The 22,016-nt window shown below is 43.4% G+C and overlaps 3 protein-coding genes across 3 annotated transcripts in view; 1 reads left to right on the top strand and 2 right to left on the bottom strand.

Annotated features, from left to right (window-relative positions):
- Nucleotides 1-9,790, bottom strand: part of znf106b (zinc finger protein 106b) — a 154,286-nt gene extending 144,496 nt beyond the window's left edge. The window contains exons 1-21 of the mRNA XM_072362926.1: nucleotides 9,725-9,790; nucleotides 9,199-9,340; nucleotides 9,050-9,111; nucleotides 8,159-8,362; nucleotides 6,804-8,042; nucleotides 6,388-6,724; nucleotides 6,253-6,310; nucleotides 5,716-5,870; nucleotides 5,554-5,614; nucleotides 3,942-4,764; nucleotides 3,806-3,855; nucleotides 3,598-3,731; nucleotides 3,332-3,466; nucleotides 2,845-2,961; nucleotides 2,438-2,629; nucleotides 2,088-2,150; nucleotides 1,795-1,914; nucleotides 1,205-1,276; nucleotides 1,017-1,088; nucleotides 767-913; nucleotides 534-612 (exon numbers count right to left, since the gene is read on the bottom strand). Coding sequence (XP_072219027.1) covers nucleotides 556-612; nucleotides 767-913; nucleotides 1,017-1,088; nucleotides 1,205-1,276; nucleotides 1,795-1,914; nucleotides 2,088-2,150; nucleotides 2,438-2,629; nucleotides 2,845-2,961; nucleotides 3,332-3,466; nucleotides 3,598-3,731; nucleotides 3,806-3,855; nucleotides 3,942-4,764; nucleotides 5,554-5,614; nucleotides 5,716-5,870; nucleotides 6,253-6,310; nucleotides 6,388-6,724; nucleotides 6,804-8,042; nucleotides 8,159-8,362; nucleotides 9,050-9,111; nucleotides 9,199-9,330 — 4,230 coding nt within the window. The 5' untranslated portion in view covers nucleotides 9,331-9,340; nucleotides 9,725-9,790 and the 3' untranslated portion in view covers nucleotides 534-555. The remainder of the gene's footprint in view (nucleotides 1-533; nucleotides 613-766; nucleotides 914-1,016; nucleotides 1,089-1,204; nucleotides 1,277-1,794; nucleotides 1,915-2,087; nucleotides 2,151-2,437; nucleotides 2,630-2,844; nucleotides 2,962-3,331; nucleotides 3,467-3,597; nucleotides 3,732-3,805; nucleotides 3,856-3,941; nucleotides 4,765-5,553; nucleotides 5,615-5,715; nucleotides 5,871-6,252; nucleotides 6,311-6,387; nucleotides 6,725-6,803; nucleotides 8,043-8,158; nucleotides 8,363-9,049; nucleotides 9,112-9,198; nucleotides 9,341-9,724) is intronic.
- A 115-nt stretch (nucleotides 9,791-9,905) lies between these two features.
- Nucleotides 9,906-11,111, top strand: churc1 (churchill domain containing 1). Its single transcript, XM_072362934.1, has 4 exons — nucleotides 9,906-10,105; nucleotides 10,234-10,369; nucleotides 10,608-10,678; nucleotides 10,771-11,111. Exons 1-4 carry the CDS (start codon nucleotides 10,067-10,069, stop codon nucleotides 10,858-10,860), a joined length of 336 nt encoding a protein of 111 aa, XP_072219035.1. The 5' UTR covers nucleotides 9,906-10,066; the 3' UTR covers nucleotides 10,861-11,111.
- A 340-nt stretch (nucleotides 11,112-11,451) lies between these two features.
- ttbk2b (tau tubulin kinase 2b) lies at nucleotides 11,452-20,559 on the bottom strand. The gene is made up of 15 exons (XM_072362927.1): nucleotides 20,250-20,559; nucleotides 19,677-19,799; nucleotides 19,425-19,572; nucleotides 18,706-18,779; nucleotides 18,469-18,609; nucleotides 18,227-18,331; nucleotides 17,831-17,896; nucleotides 17,185-17,277; nucleotides 16,970-17,095; nucleotides 16,715-16,872; nucleotides 16,289-16,478; nucleotides 15,818-16,032; nucleotides 15,257-15,728; nucleotides 13,960-14,654; nucleotides 11,452-12,587 (listed from the first exon to the last, which is right to left on the bottom strand). The coding sequence occupies exons 2-15, from the start codon at nucleotides 19,743-19,745 to the stop codon at nucleotides 12,236-12,238; spliced, it is 2,904 nt and encodes a 967-aa protein (XP_072219028.1). The 5' UTR covers nucleotides 19,746-19,799; nucleotides 20,250-20,559; the 3' UTR covers nucleotides 11,452-12,235.
- Nucleotides 20,560-22,016: the final 1,457 nt, after the last annotated feature.

The raw sequence follows: 22,016 nt of genomic DNA on the forward strand, positions 1-22,016 counted from the left end.
CTGTTGATTGTGAGTCTTTGTCTGTTACACGGGTGAGATCCTAAATTTCTTGAGTGCTTTTTAAAAAAAAAAAACAACTCAAGAGTGCAGATAAATATCACAAGCTGGTTGACATTTGATGCACGCACATATATGACATGTATTTGTCCTTGGCTGTTTTAAGTTCACAGTAAACGCTGCTTCACAAAAGCTCCATATTTGCAGAAATGTTCTGAGTGACCAGCTTCACTCATGCACTGATGCCTTCCATGGCTGCATGTTGCCTAAAGCTTTGCTGAACAGAAAAAATAAGTTGATGCAGAGATCCAGTAGTAGACATAAATAAAGCAATTAGATGGCTGCAGATTACTGATGAAGAAAACAGATGAAGACATTAAGATTATCAACAGTTTCAGGGGATCAATAACAATTTCCCTGTCTTATTTGATGCCGACATCAGCAAGTGAATGTGATCAGTCAGTGATTAAAAATTAACATAAGTATGGTTCTATACAATCAAACAATATACAAATTGGAAACAAACTGATAAACTTTGTGGCTTCACCATTACTCCTGTCAAGGCTGCAGCTTGCTGTCGCTGTCTACGTGGCTCTGCATGTGTTCAGGCAAGTCCTGCAGAAAAACAATCCCAAACGGGAGGGAGGAACTTAGAAAGCAGGCATTCTTCAAGGAAATGAGACCCACTCACAAAAATGTGCAAACTGCACACATTTCTGGTATCATGCATCTGTACACCTTGAGAACACAAGGCTTAGAAACAACCTACCTGTCTAACTGATTGCTGTGTCGCGAAAAAAGTGTTGCAGCCTCTCCAGCGACATTTGACTGTCTGCAGATTCGGGCTGTTGTGATCTGCAACGAGGTGCTGTAGGAGATGCTCCGGCATGCCAAAAATCAGAGAGCAACTCTGCCACTGGACAGAGAGCAAATGGAGTCAGAAAATTTCATTCATCAAGTGTCTTAAAGAAGAGGATGATGCAAGTGGGTTCAAGGCACCGTCAGGCTCCAGTTCTTACCCAGCAGCGGTGGTTTTTCATCAGGTTGAGCTTCACAGCTTGAACGCTGCCATCGTAACAGCCTGTGTAGATCTGTGAGGAACAACCAACAGTAGATACATAATACAACTGTATCCATGCATTTTTACGGTGTAAACATCTGCCATTAGACTAAAAAACTGAGGTTGGCCCAGTTTCAGTCTACTTACCACACTCTTGTGTACAGCCATGCACATCACCATGTCACTGTGACCTCCATACACCTGAAGACGGTCATGGGACTGCAAAAATAAATACATTTACTAATTCAGTTATTGAAATCTGCCGTCTTGTCTGTTGTCACAGCCTCGAAATACCAACAGGTTAAGAGAGTAACGTCCAACTGGAAATTATGGAAGAAATTTCACATCTGACAAACACAAATTAACAGTTTTACACATAAAATATAAGATAATCAAAACTAGCAAAGAAAAAAAAACTAACTTAAACTCTTATAATTTTTTGTCAAGTTTGTTATCCAGGCTGTGCTGATGGTGCATTCATTGACTAACGAGAAATTGGGATTTTTTTTACTTCTGATTGCTAAAAAATTGAATAACGCTAATTAGAAGTCAGATTTCCTTATCAAGATACAAAACATTCAATAAAGTACTGGTAGAGCAGTATTAACTCATCACTTTCTTCAGTTAACTAATGATAAGAGTCAAAAGAAGACAAATGAATAATCCTGAATATTTCCATTCAGAACTAATTCTGTCACATAAAAGCAAATATCAGCAAGATGTTAAATTTGAATTACCTGCAGCTCATAAACTCGAACCAGTTCGTCCAGACAGGCTGTCACCATCACTTTCCCCAAGATGACGATCGATGTGACGGCATGACCGTGACCTTTGTAGATGCGCACCAACTCACCCGTCTGCAAGCGACAAAAACACCAATGGTGAGACATGGAAGTAGTAAGTACAAAGCAAAAGAGATTCAGACACACACACAGTGTATAAATCAATAAGAAAAAAAAAAACCATCAGTCACCTTCTTTCATTTACCTGTCCATTATTCATACTGTGACTGGAAATCTGGAGGACTTACATGGATGTTATGAGCATGTACAGATGTGTCACTTGAGCCGCTGAAGACCAGGTCATTTACCACCTGAAAATAAAAAATAAATGTGTCCTGAGGGATCAGATCTGAATGAGTCCTCAATCTGTCCTCAGTGCTTTCACACGAGGACATTCCGCTTGATCTGACCATCTGGGATGCATTCTAGCACCAGGTCTCTACGGTGCTAAAGAAAGAGACTTTCAGGGTCTACAAGCCTCAAAGTTAGAGATGATGCACGCTAATGAATGTTTCTACAGTCCAACATCAGCACACTTGTCCACTTGTCTCACAATACGTATAAAAACAGCTTTAAAGGTAGAGCCCGAGCTCCTCACCTTCATGCAGAGCACAGTCTTGGTGTGACCCTCCAGCGAGCGCAGCAGCAGGCCGCTCTTGGCATCGCGTACGCTGATGGTGCTGTCATAAGATCCGACCAGCAGCAACCGGCGGGCTCCCTCCTGAGCTGTGCCCAGACAGCTCACTCCCCGTGGGCCATGGCACTCAAAAACATCCAGCTCCTTCAAAGTCTAACAAAGACACGTTTGGAGGAAACATGAGAGTGAGGACGAAGAAATTGCCCAAGAACAGTTTTCTCCTGGTGATTTGAGGACTCAGAGAAAAGAAAAAAAAAGAATAAAGACTTTTTTAACCCAGTTAAGATGCTTTAAAGATATTATAATCAAATAAAAACCTAAATTACTGATGACGATTACTGCCCCCGTATCTAAATAAGCTCACTCACCTTTAGATCATAGCTGACGACAGCTCCACTGGCGAGCCCTGCGTACAGAATATTCCAGGCTATGTGCAAACACAGCACTCTGTCTGGTAGGGAGATCTGCTCCAGACATTTCTTGGACTGTAGGTGAAGAAAAATGTCTGATAAATGAAGAGATCCAAATGCGTAAAAAAAAAACAAAAGGCAGCATGTATTTCTGAAAAGAAACAGGAGTGATGACAATAGAAACACAAGTGAGAATTAGAGATAGTTTTTAAAGTGGGGCAACGTTAATGTTGGACTACAGAAGTCAGACCACATCCATTCGGGCCTTTTCATTCAGATGAAAACATGAGTTACCACACTGAGCATATAGATTCTACACTAAAGACCAAAATCAAGCCAGCCACTATATGTGAGAGCAGCAGCAGAATAAAGTCCTCCTCTTATAATTTTCTTCCCCCAAGTTTCCCAAAACTACGTCTACATGCTTTTCTACGGTTATTTTTACCTTTATGCTGTAACAGCGGATAGTCTGGTCACTGGATCCGGTGTAGAGGCGAACTGGCATGTTCGGGAGGGACGACACCAGCAGACAGTTGACTTTATTCGTGTGACCCTCAAACACCGCTCGGCATTCTCTGCTCTGAATACAGAGGGGATATATATTGCTTGTCGTTTGTGTTTGACTGAGAACAACGGGACGATCCTCTGAGCTGTGTCCTGTTCAGAGGATGTTTGTGTGCGTATTTTACTTTGAAATTTCCAGCAACATACCACCAGACTGTAGGCACGGGCTGTGTTGTCCCCTGAACAGGTGTATAAGACGCCGTCGTGGACTTGCAGGCCGTGGACGGGGCCGGTGTGACTTGAAAAGGCTCCTAAAGATGGCTCCTCCTCCTCAACAGACCCTGAAATTGCATCTTATTAGCACATCAGTCCTTCATATGCGACATTTAGAAAAAACAAGAGTCAAACGTCTCACCTGCAGGAGTACAGGCATCTTTTGCAGGCAGAGCTGGAGGCTGAAATTTCCTGAGGGTTCAAGCGAGTGAGGTTTGTAACATCGCTCCTTCTCTGAAACATTTTTGAAAACTTGCTTTGTGTTGAGTGAATCTCACCTCTCAGTCTCACTTTGCTGAGCAGTCTGTGTGCCTGCTGCACTGAACTCCACGCTCACAGACCTCTGAGGAGTCTCTGGCTGAGCTGGAGAATTTGTCTCAGGTGAGTCTTCGCTCTCTGACTCATAAATATCTATGACCACCATGTCGGAGACACTGACCATTTCAACAGAGTCGTCGCTCTCATTCCCTTTGTCGCCTACATCGGATGCTTTCTTACCCCGTTCAGGGACAGACTTATCTGCCGCTGGCTCTTTTCCTTTGACTTGCCCTTTGCTTAGATTTCCTGCCGTTTCCTCCACAGACGAACCCTCAGCGGACTGAGCTTTTTTTACTAACATCTCTGACTTTACGCTGCCTATCAAGCCCTCCCTTGTCTCCTGCTCCTGCTGCCTGGCAGATAAATCAGGAGAAGTTGTGTTCACTGATGCTGAGCTCTCTGCTGTTGGTTGTTTAGCAGACGCAGCAGCTGTAGGAGCCGCTAAGTGTGATGGTCCGAGCAGCAGTTGGGGGAGCAGATCAGGGGAAAACAAGGGCGCCGGCTGGTTTAGAGGGACCTGAAGTGCATCAGAGTTAGAGCTTTTGGAAAAAAGGCTAGCCTGTCCAGTTGTGGCTGAATGGCAGATTTCTTGCTTTAATGAGACAACAGGCAGAGGGAGGGGAGTTGGGTGAGGTGTGGTCACAGAAGAGGTTGTGGCACATGGTTGCTGGCTTGAGGAGGTGGAGAAGGCACTCGAGGAAGGAAGAGAAGGGGCAGTATAAGTAGGACCTGATGATGAGGTGGTGGCTCTCCCTGCTCCATTAGATGCTCCAGCATATCCTTCTGGAAAAGATTCATTAAGGTAGATGAGGACTACAGCAGCAAGGAAATTTGTCTTCATAAACTCTGATCTGATCTCTACTAACAAACTAACACAATCTGAACACACTCCCTGACAATGCAGGATGGAAAAAGTAGGGGAAGTTTTCAGTTGAAGAAACTGTAGAACCTCAAACTTTTCTGGGATGTCTTATTCAATGCATTTATGTCACCGCTCTAACTTTGCAATGCCTAAAGCCAAATATTCTTCTGCTTCAGCCATTCTGTTGTTAATTTACTTGTGTGCTTAGGGTCTTGGGTCATGCTTTTTTCCCCCACTAGTTGCCTGTTTTGAGAGCAGTGTCATCCATCATGACTTCAGATTTACTTACAATTCAGCATTTTACTTGTGGACACATTAAAAGATGGTAGACATTTCATTTTCACCATTTAGAATTACACCATGTTCTTCTCTAGAATTGCTCTTTGTAGTCTGTTCCGGCTGTGGTCATGACTAACGCCAGACAAGACTCTTTAGATCATTAAGTATGTCTTCATTTATACAGACGGATACCTCAGCTGGCCACACTTCAGATCTCCTTAATTGAAATATCTTACTCCAAATAGCTTTTGACAATATAAATGGTTACTTTGCCCATTTCACTAAAAACGTTTGTGTCATTTGCATCCATCTATGACTGTGACTTGCAGCAACCCTGCTATTTCTAAATGGTTAACAAACTTTAATTTGTATTTCTATTTGTCACCTACCACACTTCCCAGCACTGAAGTGTATGAGTAAGTACACTGTACCTTGCATGCCTTGCAGGATCTCAATGCGCTTTGCTCTCAGAGTGTTGACCTCAGCAGTGAACTGAAACAGCAGAAGGAACATTTAACATGAGCCTTCTGTACAAATGGATGCATGAGGAAAAGACAAGTATTTATTCTTTTTTTTTCCTTTAGTGGTGGCACCTGCTGTCTCAGAAGCAAAATTCTTTGGACTTCTGTGTATGCAGCTTGCAGGGCATTGCGGGCCTGAACCAGAGACTTGTCCAAATCCTGCAACGAGCGGCTCAACTCATCCTCCCTCAGAGACACCGTCAAGAGCTGGTCCATCTGGTCCTGGCCTGCAAAGGGATGGATTACATTTGGAAATATCTTTAAACATTATAGAGATGCTTATCAGCCCTCAAATAATAAAAAAATAAAAAAACTTCCACATGTTGTTAGTTAATTAAGACATTAATTTCAAAGCAAAAAATGCAGATCTCTGCCATATTGCACGTGTATCAACGTGTGGATGCAGTGAAAATAGTTCTCATCGGAAATGTTACTGAGCCCATACACGACTTCCACTGTTTTTAATGCAGTATTGCCTGATGGTCCTCAGATCGAACAGATTTTTACCTTGATCCTTGAGTACAGAGATTTATGCCTCCATAGTATAAGGACTCTTAGATAATAATAACAAAAATTTTAAAAAAAGAATCAGAAAAATATCCGAATTACCTTTGCTTGACTTTGTTTTCTTCTTTTTACTAGTTGATTTGTCAGACAGGCCATCATCCTGTAAGAATACAAAATGATGAAATTCCACCTATAAAAAAGTTGCAGCTATGCTCCACAGCAGAAAGTCCAACTTACAGTCACCACACTGTGTTTTCTCTTGCTGGCACTAATGTTTGCCCTCAAGTCTCCACTTTCATCCTCCAAGCTTGGTTCCACTTTCACAGAGACTCTAGCTTCTGTCTCACTGCTGCAAGGTGCCTGAGCTGCGTCGGGCTCCTCCAGAGATGTCGGCGTCTGCGAGTCTCTCTGAGTCTCTGTATGACCGTCGTGGGGCGGAGGAGTTAAGGTCGATTGAGAGCCTGAAGGACTTTTTGGAATGGACTCCCAGTGGAAACCCTCGGACAGAGGCAGTTCACTGTTCGGTGCAGAGCTTTCATGGTCAGGCTGACGGTTTCCTAACTCAATTCCAAACCTGTAAAACAGTAAGAACATGTGGCTGTAACCGGGAAAGAACTAAAACCAAACACCTCACGTGATGGTGGTGCCCTTACCTGGGCGCGCGGCTTATGTCCTTCTTTTTAATGCCATCACACATCTCCTTCCAGCTCAACTTACTTCTGGCTCCTGATAATCTGTACAGCTTGTCCAGGTTTGTTTTACTCACAGCCTCCTTCTTCCCCTGAGTGGTGCGCGTTTTGTGGGCAATTCGGACTTTATGAGCTTTGCTCAACTTGGGCTCAGAGGACGTCGTCTTGCCTGCGAGAGAAGTCGAGCCCTTCGAAGACAGCTGAGATTCTCTCTTACGGCTGTTTGTTTGCCTCTCGACTGCTACTGAACTCTTCTCGGAGTTCTTACTGATTTCTTGGGTCTTTTTAGAAGTTGTCGCTTTTGGTTTCACAGAAGGACAAACATCAGCTTGAGCTGAAGGAGCAGCGCTTCTGACCTGTGGAGCTGGCACAGCTGGAGTGGAGGTGTCGTGGTTTTCAGGGGTGGAGCCTGCTGGCAGCTCCACCTCAGCTTGTTGGGAGGTGCTACGATCAGCCGCCCGGATGCCTGCCTCACTGTTCTGCTTTCGGGCTTCTCGATCAGCTCTGCAGGGCTCCCTCACACCCAGCGTCCTCCTGATTTGCTTCAGCATGGCGCTGACATCGACGTCTCGTATGGGAGCTGCACTGACAGATTTGTCTGCAGAGTCTGGCTGAGCTGAACAATTTGAGCTTTCAGGCTGAGAGGTATTCACACCTTGGTGGAAATCAGATGCGAGCACTCCATCCTGAGGGAGCTGATCACTGGTGAAGTTTCTAGCTGCTGCATTATGATACTGACTGCTGTAATAGTAGGGATATGGTACCTGCGCTGCCATGTAAGCAGCTTGGTAGTTATATGTACTGTACATGTTGGTGCCAGGGTACCTAACATCATACCTCATGTGCTGAGGAGCTGACTGGGGAAACTGGTAAGGATAAACATACTGGTGATGTTCAGGCTGACCCGCTCGTCCTCCCGGCTGGTAAACTGGTCTCCCACTTTGATTCTGCTGAGTGAAGTTTCTGTAGTGCTGGGGTCTCAACGCGTTGTTCTCCTTGTTTTGAACAACAACATAGTTGCTTCTTTCGCTTTGAGTCTGCTGCTTCTGTTTGGACGTCCTCGCTTGCATTTGCTTGGACTTTGCTGGCGTTATTCCTTTAGATGCCACAGTCTTCTTTTTAATGGCTCCCTGCTGTTGTTCCACACGCTTCTGCCCAGCTTGCTGCTTCTGCTTCTTTTTTTTCTTTTTCATTGCTTTCCTCCTGGAAACAGACACATTCATTCAACAAGAGCATTTTTTGAAAAATGAGAAATATAAAAAATTTAAAAAAACGGCTGTCCTCAGACTCAGGGAGTGAGGAACGGATGGAATTCTTACTCCTCTTTCTTGAGTGCCTTGTTTCTCGACAGAATGCTGGAGATGGTCTCTGTGCTCAGAGTCTTGCACAAAGCGGGAGGCTTCGTGTTTTTGGTCATCAAGCTCTTCAATCTCTCCTTGTGCTGAGCTGTCAAGATGTGCCTGGAGTATTCGCTTAAACCCAGGGACTTTTCCTTACACGCCTGACAGTCATGAAAGGCGTCCCTGTTTATGAAATGATACAAAAAAAATAAGAAATTAATTCATTTTAGACGTCAAAACCCGAAGTTTCTACAACAGTAATCAGCTAAGCAAGTAAAAGATTTTCAAAAGTCACCTTAAACATGAAATGCATGAAATGCTTTTTTGAGATGCACAGGATTCATTTCTTTTTTTACAGAGGTTCACATTGACGGACTACGACAGCATCTTAAAGACCTTTGTCTTGCTACAGAAGCTTTGACAGTCTGCTGGTAGATAAATGAATCCTTTCTTCTCTCTGGTAGTAAAATATCCTCTGAGCCAAGCTTGATCAACACCTGGAGAAATGTTCTTTTCATGACATTCTTAATCTTTTTTTTCTGCAAACTTCCCTTCCCACCAGCAGAAGATTCGCAATCAAATTCCTTGCATTTCCAAACAACTGCATCTTGCTCTTTTCCTCATTCGGGCTCTTACATTGTGCAATATATAAGTTAATAATCACGACTGGCAGAAATGTTTCATCTTTGAAGCATTTGTAGATCAGGTAATCTCTTACTGCCATTTGCATTAACTTTTGTACAAAGGTGGCAATATATTTGCATGCACTCAAGCACCACTATGCCAACTGCCATCGCTTTTATCACATTGATTATCTGTGTTTTTTGTTGTTGTTTTCTTCTTTGGTGTGTGTGAAATACAGATACTTACTTGCCCAACACTGTCTCCAGCTCTCTGTGATGCAGCATGCTATGCATATGGTCCTGAGCTTCCTGCAGTTAACAGACATATCTTTGCAGTTATAACTCATTTGTGACAAATGCCATAAACAGTTTGGGGTAACAATCAAAGCCACTTACATGCTTAAAATAAAACTTGCGACACAAAATACAGTAGGTTTTTTTGTCAGTCTGAGATGAGTCTTTTTTGGGAGATTTCTTCTTCACAGGTGTTTCAATAACCTTCTTATGGCGGCGTTGGACGTCTGCCATTTCTGAAAACCTGAAACAAGGACAGAGTAGATGAAAGGAGAGCTCCAACTACAGTGTCTCAGCATCAGATCCTCTCAGATTCAAGGCATTAACATGCCTTGCGCCAGCACACTGCCAGTATGTTACATGGAAATCGGTTGAATGGCGAAGACCAAGTTATGCTATATTTTTCATATTATAAAACACAGCAAACATCGAGTCCAAAATAATAAAAGTAGGACAACGTGGTTGTCAAGCCAGCGCTCACTCAGAGGTTGAACACATTTGAAGTTAGCTTCACAGCAACGTTATCCATACAGACCACTTTACAAAGTTAACCGCATTTAAATAAGTCGTATGCGACTTATCCCATGGAACAGATATTAACCTATAGATAAAACTAGATTACAAATACCTGACCAATTTCACATGGCAACAAGAACCCACTGCTAAAACGCCGCCATGTTTCCCTACGTAAATTACGCCCAGTCTACGTTAGCCAATGGTTAGTTAAAGACAAAAGCCGGAAGTTTTTGATGGCGGCAGTAGATCTACAAAACATAAGAAAGGATCAGTTTTAGGTTCTTACAATGATATTCGTTGTTGTAGATGTTCTACATCTCTGAAAGGCTGTCGGGAACCTCGCTTCGTACGGAAGAGGAGTTTTTGCTGCAAAATATTTAGCTAAATGCTAACTGTTTCAGGGCGTTACTGTACGAGTGACTTTTTATTTAATAAATAATAGTTTTAAGTGAAAATGTGCAACGGTTGTGTGCAGAAAGAGTATCCCGACCGGGTAAGTTGACGTTGCCGAGGGAATCCACTGACTGTTTTTGACGTACAAATGCTAACTTAATGTACAAGTTAAAGTGCAAAGGCTCACCCCCTCAAACATGATGGCATAAGTGTTTATTTCTCGTTCAGGGTAACACTTGTCTGGAGAACGGCTCTTACCTGATGAACTACCTGGGCTGCGCCAATTGCCATCAGAGAGACTTCGTTCTGATCAGCAATAAATCCACTGAGGATGAAGATGGGGAAGAAATTGTCACATATGATCGTTCGTGTCTCTTTTTGTGCTCCAAGTAGGACAGAGAGACAGTGCTTTGGCATCAGATTATACAACTTAGGTCCCCCAAATGCATTGAAAGTCTTTAAAAAAGACTTTAGACAGTTGTAGTTGCATGTCAGTAGCAATAGTTTTCAGTGTCCACAGCCAGTGTTTCTGCTTATTGCTTGTTTCAGTGTCTTGAATTTGCTTATGATAATGATTTCCTCATTTCCATTTGTCTTTCCAGATGTCTGTAAAAACTGTGACCACGTCATTGCCAGGCATGAGTATACTTTCTCAGTTGTAGATGAATATCAGGCAAGTAATTATGTCCTATTTATTAACCATGCCAAAATTCTAATACAATCAGTTGTTGCTGTAGTCTCACGGGTCTGTATTGTGTCCTTCAGGAGTATACTATGCTCTGCATGCTGTGTGGAAAGGCCGAGGACTCCATCAGTGTGTTACCAGATGACCCCAGACAGTCCGCTCTCTTCTAGACCTCAAACGACACCAAACCTGCAGTTTTTAGATTGACTGTCCCCACCATGGACGTGATGTGGACTGCTCCCTTCAGGGCTCCAGCCATTTTTAAATCAACCATACAAAGTTTTATCTCTCTATGAAATGCCACATCTTACTCTGTAGCAAGCTTTTAAGTTGTTCTGAAATACTGTTCTGTGTGCTAATGGTAGATTTGTAGGCTTTTTTTTACTATTCATATGACTACAGCAAAAATAATTCTGTATGTCGGTTGACAATTTACTGTAAATAAACTTTTTTTTTTTCACTGTTTTTTTTCTCCATTCATCCATTACATCATATATCATCAGACCAGCTTTACTGTATGTTAATATTATTTTTACACTCTAGTAAAGGGGTGGAATGCCATTTTCGTAGGAGACATTTCAGGATATTTCCAAAATGTTTTTCCAAGTGTTCCAACTGAGTTGACATTTAATGACTGAGAAGGCCTTAGCGATGCCACCTATAACCTCTCAGCTCTAACTGCCTGCCAAACGGTCGGAAGCCTTTGTCCCGACGTCCTGGGCAGAATCAACAAGATTCAGATATATTAAGACACCCCTCCTGTTTTGATGAGAAAATAAAAATGCAAGTCTTTGCTGGTCGACATTGTGATGTATTTTCATCAGCAGCAGTTCAATAAAAATACAGATGCTTCAGCCAATTATACAAATAAATACATAAAAATAAAAACATCTGCAGTGATACTCATGCGCGTTTACAATAAGTATGAGTGCACTGAACATGTACATTCTAAATATGCTGATGCTTGTTGCGCGACAGATATTTTCTAGCAACATGAAAGCACTACAACACTGATATGCCAAAATAAGCAATTGATTGTTAAATACTATAATTAATTAGCAGTTTTATTAAAATGAGGTCATGGGACTGCATGCCCTGACTTTGTACATGGATGCTGATTTAGATATACTGCTCGTGGTGTTCTGTACTATCTTAGTGTTCCTAATGTGAATACATGGCTTCTATAATTAGCAATTACCATTTCTCTAATGGTACATATCTACAGTTAACATCTTCTTTTGTTTTTTTACATCCCTCAAGTATTAAAGTGATCTTTTTGGTCTCATATTAGTCCTATATGGAGTTTTAGTAGAGGAGTGAAATGAGAGGTAAGAGTTGGCAATCTCAAGAGCTTCTCCACATCCTTTTCACATCCAACAAATGAATAAATAAATAAATAAATACAATTTATCATACATTTTACATTACATACAGTACATTCCCTTGGGTTAATACCATATTTACACATGCTGTCAGGGACTAAAGATGAGGCAGCTTCTCGCTACTGCTGCACAATCCGGATCAGTCATTTGTGAGAAAACACAGTCATCGAGTCACTTTTCCAAAGCCTTTACCCTCGCAGAGCGGACCTCTGCCTCTGGAGCTGTGGCCCCACTGACCCAGCCCTGTGGCGCGGTCCTGCGGATGAGCGAGTCGAGGAGGGGGGGAACCCGAGAGGCTTGACGGAGAGCGGCTGCGTCCCGGCAGTGTCCCGCCATCACGGAGCTCCTGCCGGGAAGGGGAGGAGCTTAACGAGCGCTGCAGGGACGAAGACGAGCTGCGAGGGCGAGGAGGAGGGCTGAAGAGCATCCCGCTACGGTCCTGCATCAGCTGGGTCAGGGTTGCCAGGAAGTCTGCGTCGCTGGTGCTGCTGGCACGCACCCTTAACCGCCGCCGTCTGGAGGAAAGAAGGATGAAGAGAATCACTTGCTTCAGCAGATGCTTTTCAATCCATTTACTTCCTCTGTGTGGCAGCCAGATGCAGGAAACTTTGTAAAAAATAAAATGACTATTTCCATAATTCACAATTCTGGCACATAATGATTTTTGCATGACAGAAAAAAGCATGAAGGTTTTTCATCATGCCAAAGCAAGTTTGTTTGGCTGCTGTTTGAACGCATGCTCTGGTCTTCAGTTACACATCCGTAAAAACAGTGTTTGTTGTGGTAGACACATTTGCTGATACTGAAAGTAACGATAAGCGCAACAAAGTGCTGACACCTTAACTTTAACATTCACAACTATCTGTTTGACTCTGAGAAATGGCTTTGTTGCTTAAAGGAACAACCAAGCCAGATGTGATACAATATAATGGACAGGATCTTAACAATGATGGTGTTTCCTCTTAACATTGTGATTGGTATCCAAGTCAGAGAAACGGAAATGCTAAAGACAAAAGAATTGAGAAACATCTTCTTCTAAGAGGGGAGAGACCTAATGCAGACTTTTATTCACTCAAGTTCACACTGTTGTGGTTCCCTCTATTGTTAAACCCTCAACACTTACTTAGAGTTCTAGAAATAGTTCTGTACATTATGTATGTTCAAATAAATGGTGATAGCTGACAAATAATATGAAATTAGCTAAATATTTGGCACTGGCATGTGATGACAAATTCATGCGGGTAGTTTCTCTGTGTCTGAGGCCGTCATTAAAATAAACAGTCAGGTATGATATGATCTGATTTCTGCTTTTGTAAACATTACATAACCTTGCACAAACATCCCTGAAAGAGGTGACACAGCTGAGACTGAACATGAACATCAAGGCTTTCTCTGTAGAAATGATTTCCATGATGTTGTCAGACAATTGTAGCAGCAATCCGAGCCTGACAGGTGAAAATAAAACTCTTTTGGGGTCGGCCGTGGCTCGGCTGGTAGAGCGGCTGAATTCAGCCCGAAGGTCAGCGGAAAACTTGCAGAAAGAGAAAGACACACTGAACCGCAGATTGCCCCTGATAGGGTAATTAGTTTGTGATTGTAGAGATTAAAGCACTGCATACTGCACAAAGACTGGATATTTACATGTATATTAGAAGAATGTCTATGTGAATGCACCACACATGGAAAGGACTCTGTAGAACCTATACAAAGGTAAATGTGCACTATGTCTGTGTCTGTCCCATTAAATCATCGCAGCAGTCACTGTTTGACTGTGAAGATTTTTTATGTAAAATAAATAAATAAATAAAGGGCCCAAATTGGGGAAGAAAATCTATGAATTTGTGAATTTATTTCCTTTTAATCCCACCAGCGGTGCAGCACACATACCTGTTATCCACACATGGGCGGGTAGGGGGCTTCCCAGGAGGTGGTCGAGGCAGAAACCTGCTACTGAGCTGCTCTGGTAGAAACGAGGCACTCACGGGACGTGGGATCCTACTTTTACTCCCCGACGAGGAGGACAAGGACAGAGGGTCTTCACCTCCACAGTCGGACCGGGAAACTCGCTCGGAGGTCAACCTGTCTCTCGGCAGAGCGCAGGGCAGGTTGTCGCAGGACAGAGATGGAGAAGGTGAGTGTGTGGGGGAGCCGGGGACCGGACTGCTCCAGCGATGTCGCCTTTCCATGTTCAGGTCCCTGCTTGGAGAGTCCAAGGGGTTGTTCGGCTCTCGTACGGGGATTCGACTCAGTCTTGGGGAAGAGGGAGAGTCTTTCCTCCTGAGCAGAGCTGGAGGGGGGGAAGAGGAGACGGTGACTGTGCTCTCCACAGCACCTCCTGCTGTGTCAGCCTGAGGCTGCTGATTCGGTTCTGAAGAGCGATCGGGAAGACCGGAATCACTTTCTGGGTCTCTGTCGTTGGTCAGCTGAACAATGGGGCCTTTGGCTGGGCTTAACACTGGGGCCGAGTCCAACCTTCCCCCATTCAAGCTTTCCTCTTTAAGTTCCTCCAGTTTACCAGATGTTTCCTCTAGTGTTACTGCATCACTCTTCTGTGCAGATGACTGTGGCACACCGCTGGAAGACTAAAAGGAATTCATTGATTATTTAAGGGTAAGCAGATCTTTAATGGAGGACAATTAGGCATATATCAGGCGTTAAGATTTATTACGCGACGTTTTCCCAACCCATCAGTTTGTTTTTTAACTTCTAAGCTAAGTGTTGCAAATAAGTAATACACCTACTTCTCTTACTGCTGTGGGTTGTTTCAGTATTTCAGTTTTGAAACACCTTTGGTCACAGTTGCAGTTCAGGATTAAAGTGTCACTGCAGGATAGCAGGTTCCTGGTAGTGCTTCTTTCAAGTCTTGTGATGTTGCACAGTCTCTTCTTCATGTATTTTTTGCCACGACTGACTATTTGCATCAAAACTGTGTTTTTGCCGCATTTCTCTGACATGCCTTGGCTTTTAAAGGTCAGATTTCTTTGATGGCTCCTTTCGTCTGACAGGAGCTACCCACCGGTTACATATTCATCATTTAAATCATGCTTTGATAAAAATCCCCTGAGAAATACTTTTATCATCAGTATTTGCTGTAGAGTCGGCCTTGGGTTCCGATGGTTTTGTCCTGTTTACTATCACAGTGCTGCTCACAGTAGTTAAACAAATAAATTCCTGTTACACCCACCTGGTCCATCTGGGGTCTTCCCATGATGACTGAAGGCATTTGTCCCAACATCCCCGGCAGCCGCCGGTGGCCCAGTAACCAGGTGCCAGGCATGGCCATCTGCGACAAGACAGGGCTGCTGGGCACAGCAGGACTCGTCTGGGCCTCCTGCTGCTCAGAGGAGTGCTTCTCAGCTTCAGCAGTAGAGCGAGTCCCAGGCCTGTCCTCATGCTGGGCTCCTGCTGGAGGCTTGCTTCCTCCTGACCCACTGCCTTGCTCTAACTCCAGCATCACCCACTCCTGAGAGTCTCCCTCATGGGGCACAGGGCTGAAGTTTACAGCAACAAAGCCACTGCTTGCTGCGCCCTCCTCTGGGTCTGGAGTTGCTGTGCCAGAGTGCTCCTCGTTGCAGGAAGGCGTCTGCTGCCCATGTCCCTTCTCAGGGATGCACTTCTCCCCAAGCTGGGAGAGGACAGGACGCTGTTTGCCCAAACTGAAAAAAGGGATTAAACGCATTAAAGATGGGCTTCTGTTTGTTTCAAAAGTTCAGATTTGGTTTATTGTAATTTACAGAGCACTAACTAGGACTCAAGGAAGCGTTCTATGGTGGGCTTGGGTTCAGGTGCAAGCCTCTTTTCGAATGCCAAGCTCTGGCTGTGCCTCATCCTCCGGAGCAGCGGTGCAGCCCGGTCCAAGAACATGGTCTCTGATCGCACCCGTCTAGGTGAACTCTGTATGGAGCCAGTGTTTGGACTTTGGTTCCCCTGATTCTGACTGTGCTCATCCTCACTCACCACCTGAAAAGAATAAAAGATGACAAGGCTTAAAACACTGAAATAATGCAGCTGTATCACAGAAAACTGTGGCGAGACTCTGATCTCTTTGAAAACAAAGTCATACATGGAACCTATGTAGAGATTCCATGGTAATGTATTCAGGACTCCAGGGAAATTAACATATATGCGTCTCACTGCACACAGCAGTTACATTAATATTACAGCAGTAGCTAACTGCATCCTTTTGAGCATTTACAGTAAAGTACATCCCCCTGACCTTCCTGATCATCGGCTGTGCATGTTTATGGTTACGGTTGCGGTCCATCTCTTCCCATACATCTGCACCAGGGGTGGTCGGTGTTGGGATGGGGGGGCAGTTGTCAGCATCACTGAGGCGTTCCCCTTGAAGGACATCCTCAGTGTTCTCCCTCTGCAGCTCGCCTGGCAGCACTGAAGCATTGGCCATGCTGTGGAGCAGAGGAAAGGTCACCCTGCAGCTCGTCTCCACAACACAATTTAGAGCAGAGATTTCTCTGGGATCTCTGACTGTGCAGATTTACAGCTTTAAAAAAAAGCTCTGTATTGGAACTCATATCCAACAGAGTGTGAAGAAAGCTTGAAGAGCACAATTGAAACTGTGAGAACTGCCTGCGGCAATTTAAAAACTAAAGCCCTGAATGTCAATAGCGACAGCTTTAAGTACCCGAGGTAAGCTGGTGTGAGGCGAGTGAGCTGCTGAGCAGTGGTGGCTGCGGCAGTGATGGTCAGCATATCCTCCGAATCACATTTCTCCCAGTCATAGGGGTCATTCTCCAGGACATTGTGGTTCTTCATGGCCTTGTCAAATACTGACATCAGGAGCTGCCGTAGGGAAAAAGAGAAACGCGTGCATCAGCATTTGATAGTTGGAGAAGAATAAACGGCAAATGCAAAATACTTCAAACAAAACATGGCCGACCTGATAGTCGGGCTTAGTGAAGTAGTCCAAGGTCAAGATATGATCCAGGAAAGTGCTGAACTCTAAAGGAAGGTGCTTCAGCATGAGTCGATGATCATATGTGTCTTTCAGATTTCCTACTTGTTCCTGTAACGAAAGGGGCAAAAAAAGCATGTGAGCGGATGACCTCTGGAAGAATTACAAACTGAACTCCAGTAAAACATAAAAGCACATACTTTGTCTTTAATTTTCCTCCAGGGAAGCTGCCCAACCATGAACTCAACCAGCATGTAGAAGAGGGACCACAAGTCGTCATGACGACCCATCTCCTGAAAAAGGTCATTTAGGAGGTAATGACATGGGGCATGCCAAGAACAACCAGTTCTAGTTGAATGTTTGGACACAATGGGTAGGTGAATATAAATATAAATGAGTAGGTGTGTCCAAGCTTTTGTCTGGTACTGTATACACTCCCAGAACCTTAAATTCACTATCAAGCCCAGAGTTTCTCCATTTATACACAGATATATGCATCAAGGTGCTCTGAAACTGAAACAGATCTGCAAATGAAGAACTACACTGCGTGATGATGGGGAGGCTGCTCACCTCAATACGAGTAACATTAACCATTTCCTGAATCTTAGTCTGATCAAGCAGCAGCAGAATGTGCCATAAGAACCCAGATCCACAGCTGCCCCACCCTGAACACCACAAAAATCTGACTCTACCACCAACATCCCAGAGCCAGACACCACACGATGCCGCCAAAGGTTTCGTGTACGTGCCACGACAGGTTAGAGTTGTTCTGGAGGTGTGAGGGAATCTACAATATCTTCTGAAGGTCGTTTTAATGCTCGGTGCATGACCGTGGTCAAGACTCACCTTATTCTTGTGGGCATTGATTGAAGCGTATCGCACAGTTCCTCTGAAACCTGCCACAGGACGAGGCTGAAAGAGAATCGAAATTTAACAGAATGGAAAGCAAGTGCTAAAACAGAAACTGAAACACAAATTACAGATCTCTATCAATTGGGTATTAAGGCCCAAAATATTTCAGGTACGTTTGCAACAACTATATAAAAGGAAAAAGAATTAGCTCTTTGAGCCCTGAACAGATTTCAGCTCTGATGTTACATAATGACATGTCAACCTTCTAGATGAAGCCTTTAATAACTGCCAGATTACTATTTAAAACTATTTCTTAGAAGTGACTTGCCATATCCTTTTGATTGAAGAAGCCAAACCAATGCTTTAGTGAAGCTGGTACAGATTACTTACTGGACGGACTTCTTGATTGGAGTTGGTAAACTGACGGGCCAAACCAAAATCGAGCATATAGCAGCATCTGCAGGTACTGGCGAGCCTTCCCATCGCAAAGTTTGACTGCAGTTTGAAAAAAAACAAGTGTAACTCTTGATGACATCACGTAAAGTTGTATTTGTTTGGGAGAAGCAAGAAAGAATCCAGTTAACTGCACGTAATTTACAAGCAGGTTATCTGTGACCTACAGGTCAACTTACTGGTTTAATGTCACGGTGCAGGAAGCCCACAGAATGGATGCTTTCGATGGCCTCTAAAATCTGTTTGCCAAGTCTCAAAGTGGTGGAGATGGAGAAGGTGCCGCGGGTCATTGTTCTCCGCAGGTCTGCCAAGTTCCTCCCCTTTAGGAAATCGGGATTGTGTGTTACATTCATGATGCAAAGTAATGTGCCGTTGGAGGAGAGTGAAAAACTGGACTGGCACTGACTGGACCTTACCTGGAGCTCCATCACCACATAGTTGAAGCGATCATTCCTGCCACAGCCAACAAAGCGACACACGTGGTCTTTACCTGGAAAAACAAAAATTTACAGTTAGATTGTCTGATCGCTGCCTTCTTCAAAGTTCATACAAGACTAAATCTTTATTTTACAGATGATTATTCACATTATGTGAACTAATCAAATCATAAGTGAAGTAACTAAGCATTTAGGACACAAAGTTAGAGATATCTTTTTATTTTTTGGAGCAGGGGAACCAGTTTGACTGGAACAAAGACTAAAGCTGCTTACATCTGTAAAATTGTATTTATTTTTAGAAATGTTTCCATTTACCAGCCTGAAAACAGTTTCATTTCATCCATCGTTTGTAAATCTTCTTCTGCTATGATTAGTGGGACCAGCTCTGAGGATTTAGCTTCGGAAATTCAACAGGCCGCAATTCAAAGAGCATCTATTGACATTATCCTCATGGGTTTGGTTGCAAAGCCAAATACCACTGCAATGCCGGGGAAACATTTTGGTTTTAAGCCAAACAGAAAAGGAGATTCTGATAATTAGAAGGTTGCAGCAAAAAGGAGGCAGTATGAAGCACTGATACCCCTAATGTACAACTACAATGGCATAAAATGAACAGAGAAAACTGCTGAATGGTTAATCACGACCAGAGAAACATGCTTTGGTTTCTGTCTCAGTGCAAGAGCAACCGCAACACTCACCCTGCAGCTTCTTCAACACCGCCACCTCCATCTTGAGCACCTGTTTGGGTTGTTGAGCCGACTCCACCTTCAAGGCAACAGTGGCCTGGCTCAGCTGATCCAGAACCTCATAGATCTCCCCAAAGCCACCTCCGCCGATCTTCCGCACCTGAAATCGAGGTGATAGTCATTGCAAAGCCTGTGTAGAGCAATGAGCTTTGATTTTTCTCAGAGTTCTGATTTTGTGACCTCTCTTACTAGAGAGAAACTTACCACTTTCCACCTGTCTCTGACCACATCTGCCACTGACAGGATGTCTGTGTGCTCTCCAGCCCCACTCATCCTGAGTGCTCTCAGCTACAGCCTGCACCTGGCATCAGTTTCGCAAGCACTTCACTGAAAAGAAGCAGGAGATCCTAAATATTCACAGGTTTTCTCTCTCATTACAATGCATGCTTCGTGTTGCTGAGCCTGCAGTAAGTGAAAAGAGCCAGCACTGATCTGATTTTCCTTTTACTGCTCTCGCAGACACATGTGGACCGTTTAAACGGCACCTCACGTCTCCAAGCCTGATTTAAGACGTTAGCTAGCTGACAGTCAAATGATAGCAGATTGCACCATTTGGATTATTTAAAGGGAAACCCAAACACAACGTTGCTAGCGTAGCGCAGCGGGAATCACGAACCATACACGACTATCAAGTAGTCGATGAGGATAATCCGTTAAGAAGCTAATCATGGTTGTTGACGGGGTTCAATGCGGCAGCTCCGGTGGTCCTGTTAAGAAGCTAATTAGCATGTTTCCCGATGGATAACCGATAAGCAGCAAAACTCTCCGGCCTCTTACCTCGCTTCGCTGCACCTTTGCGATACCAAGTAGAGAATAAAATCCAAACAATTCCCATGCCCACAATCTGCTCTGAGCCAGGCAAGTCATTCCAAACAGTTGCTTAATTCAGAAATTGAACAGTGGTGGTGGACCATAGCTAGCACCAAGCTACCGTTAGCCAGCTAGCTGCTAATGGATGGGGAAGGATGCCCCCTGCGCTTCCTCACTTCCAGGCTAGTTGTTGACGTCACATGGTTCGTGTCTCCTGATTGATCCGCAAACTCCTGCATCCTCGAGACCGGTGTTTCTTTGCTACTTACATATTGCATCCACCATCACAATTTCATGTGATGGCGGATAAATACAGCGAAAGGCATCAGAGTAGCAAATTGTTGTGCCCCTCATAAACATTTTAACCTTCCCTGCACCCTGCATCACCAACACGACCACACATTTCACATGCCTTTTAGTTTTTTCAATGAGGAAATATCCCACCAGATTGCGAGTTAAATTTCCTTCCCGGTTTTGTAAGTCAGTTTAAAATTATTTTTGTTTTATTCGAGTTAACAGTTTGAGATAACTGAACTTAGTATAGGCCTCTAAGACTGAAAGGAGGCTCAGGAAGTGAAGGGCATCACAGTAAGTTATGCGAATTTGTCCGTGCAAGTCATTTTGTGTGTATATACTGCTATCAGCTTGTTGGGATCTTTTCGTTTTTATCTTGAGCCATTTTTTTTCTTTTAAACGTTATTCCTGTAATTTTGCATACAAAATACGACCATATTTGCAAGAAGATTTGCACTCTCTGCAACACCCCGTCAAAAATTAGAGCAATGATTTGCAAATCATTTAAACCCAATATTCAATTGAAAACATGATGACATTACACGAGGTGTTAAACCTGTTTTTCTTTCTTTTTTTAAATATATGTGCAATTTAGATTTTTTTTAAAGGGTGGGATAGAGGCAAATGAACCAGCTGTGCTTCAACACCTCCTCTTTTAACAACTCACCATATCTGTTGTGGAACTGAGGACACTAACTGCTGTTTCATAGTTTAGAAAGAAAGATGTTTCCCCAAATTGAATCTCAGCTGCTTTGTAGTTTCTTTTATTATTTCTCTTATACCCGTTGCATAATTTAGCAACTCTTTTCAGTATCACTCACAGACTAAATTTGGTGTTTAAGGCTTTGAAAGAGGCCATTTTAGCACCAGGACTCCTACTCATGCATGTAGATGTCACACATGTTCCCTCACAGATGTGCAAGTTATTCAAGCCATGTGCACTAATGCACCCCCACAGCATCAAGTACACTGTCTTTTGACCTGTGAGGAGCTAACATTTTGATTGGCCCCTCTCTTCTTTAGTCACAAAGATGCAGCGTTCATCATTTGACAAATAGAATACAGTCTTTATTGGTCAGATCTCAGAACAACTTTCCAGTTCACTTCAGTTCATCTTAAGAGGAGCGTGGGCTCACAGGAAGCCGCAGAATTACTGCGTCATGTTTCTTGTTTATGTGTTTATTTTCTTTGCATGGCAGAGATTTGATTTGCGTTAGTCAAATCAAAAGTGGACTTAACAATAGAGTTAAGAAAAAAGTTCAGAGCTACATCATCTGATGTGTTGTCTTTCTTTTGTTTTCATTTATATATAGCTCATGAATAATAAGAAAGTAAGTTCAGGGCTAAGGCCAACTTATCATATAACAAGAAATTAAATCCATGGCAGCACTTAAGTTCAAATGTAATGTTGCACCTCAGAGAGATGACAGAAACCGATTG

This window comes from Leuresthes tenuis, unplaced genomic scaffold (assembly GCF_036924035.1).
Source record: "Leuresthes tenuis unplaced genomic scaffold, fLeuTen1.0.hap1 SCAF_13, whole genome shotgun sequence".
Classification (NCBI taxonomy): domain Eukaryota; kingdom Metazoa; phylum Chordata; class Actinopteri; order Atheriniformes; family Atherinopsidae; genus Leuresthes; species Leuresthes tenuis.

Excerpts from the sequence above, each read along its gene's own strand:
- churc1 (XM_072362934.1), top strand. The coding sequence starts at position 10,067 with ATGTGCAACGGTTGTGTGCAGAAAGAGTATCCCGACCGG. Across the intron at positions 10,370-10,607 it reads AGAAATTGTCACATATGATC|ATGTCTGTAAAAACTGTGAC; the intron begins GTTCGTGTCTCT and ends TTGTCTTTCCAG. Across the intron at positions 10,679-10,770 it reads CAGTTGTAGATGAATATCAG|GAGTATACTATGCTCTGCAT; the intron begins GCAAGTAATTAT and ends TGTGTCCTTCAG.
- ttbk2b (XM_072362927.1), bottom strand. The coding sequence starts at position 19,745 with ATGAGTGGGGCTGGAGAGCACACAGACATCCTGTCAGTGGCAGATGTG. Across the intron at positions 19,573-19,676 it reads TCAGAGACAGGTGGAAAGTG|GTGCGGAAGATCGGCGGAGG; the intron begins GTAAGTTTCTCT and ends CCTCGATTTCAG. Across the intron at positions 16,479-16,714 it reads CTCACACCAGCTTACCTCGG|CATGGCCAATGCTTCAGTGC; the intron begins GTACTTAAAGCT and ends TCTGCTCCACAG.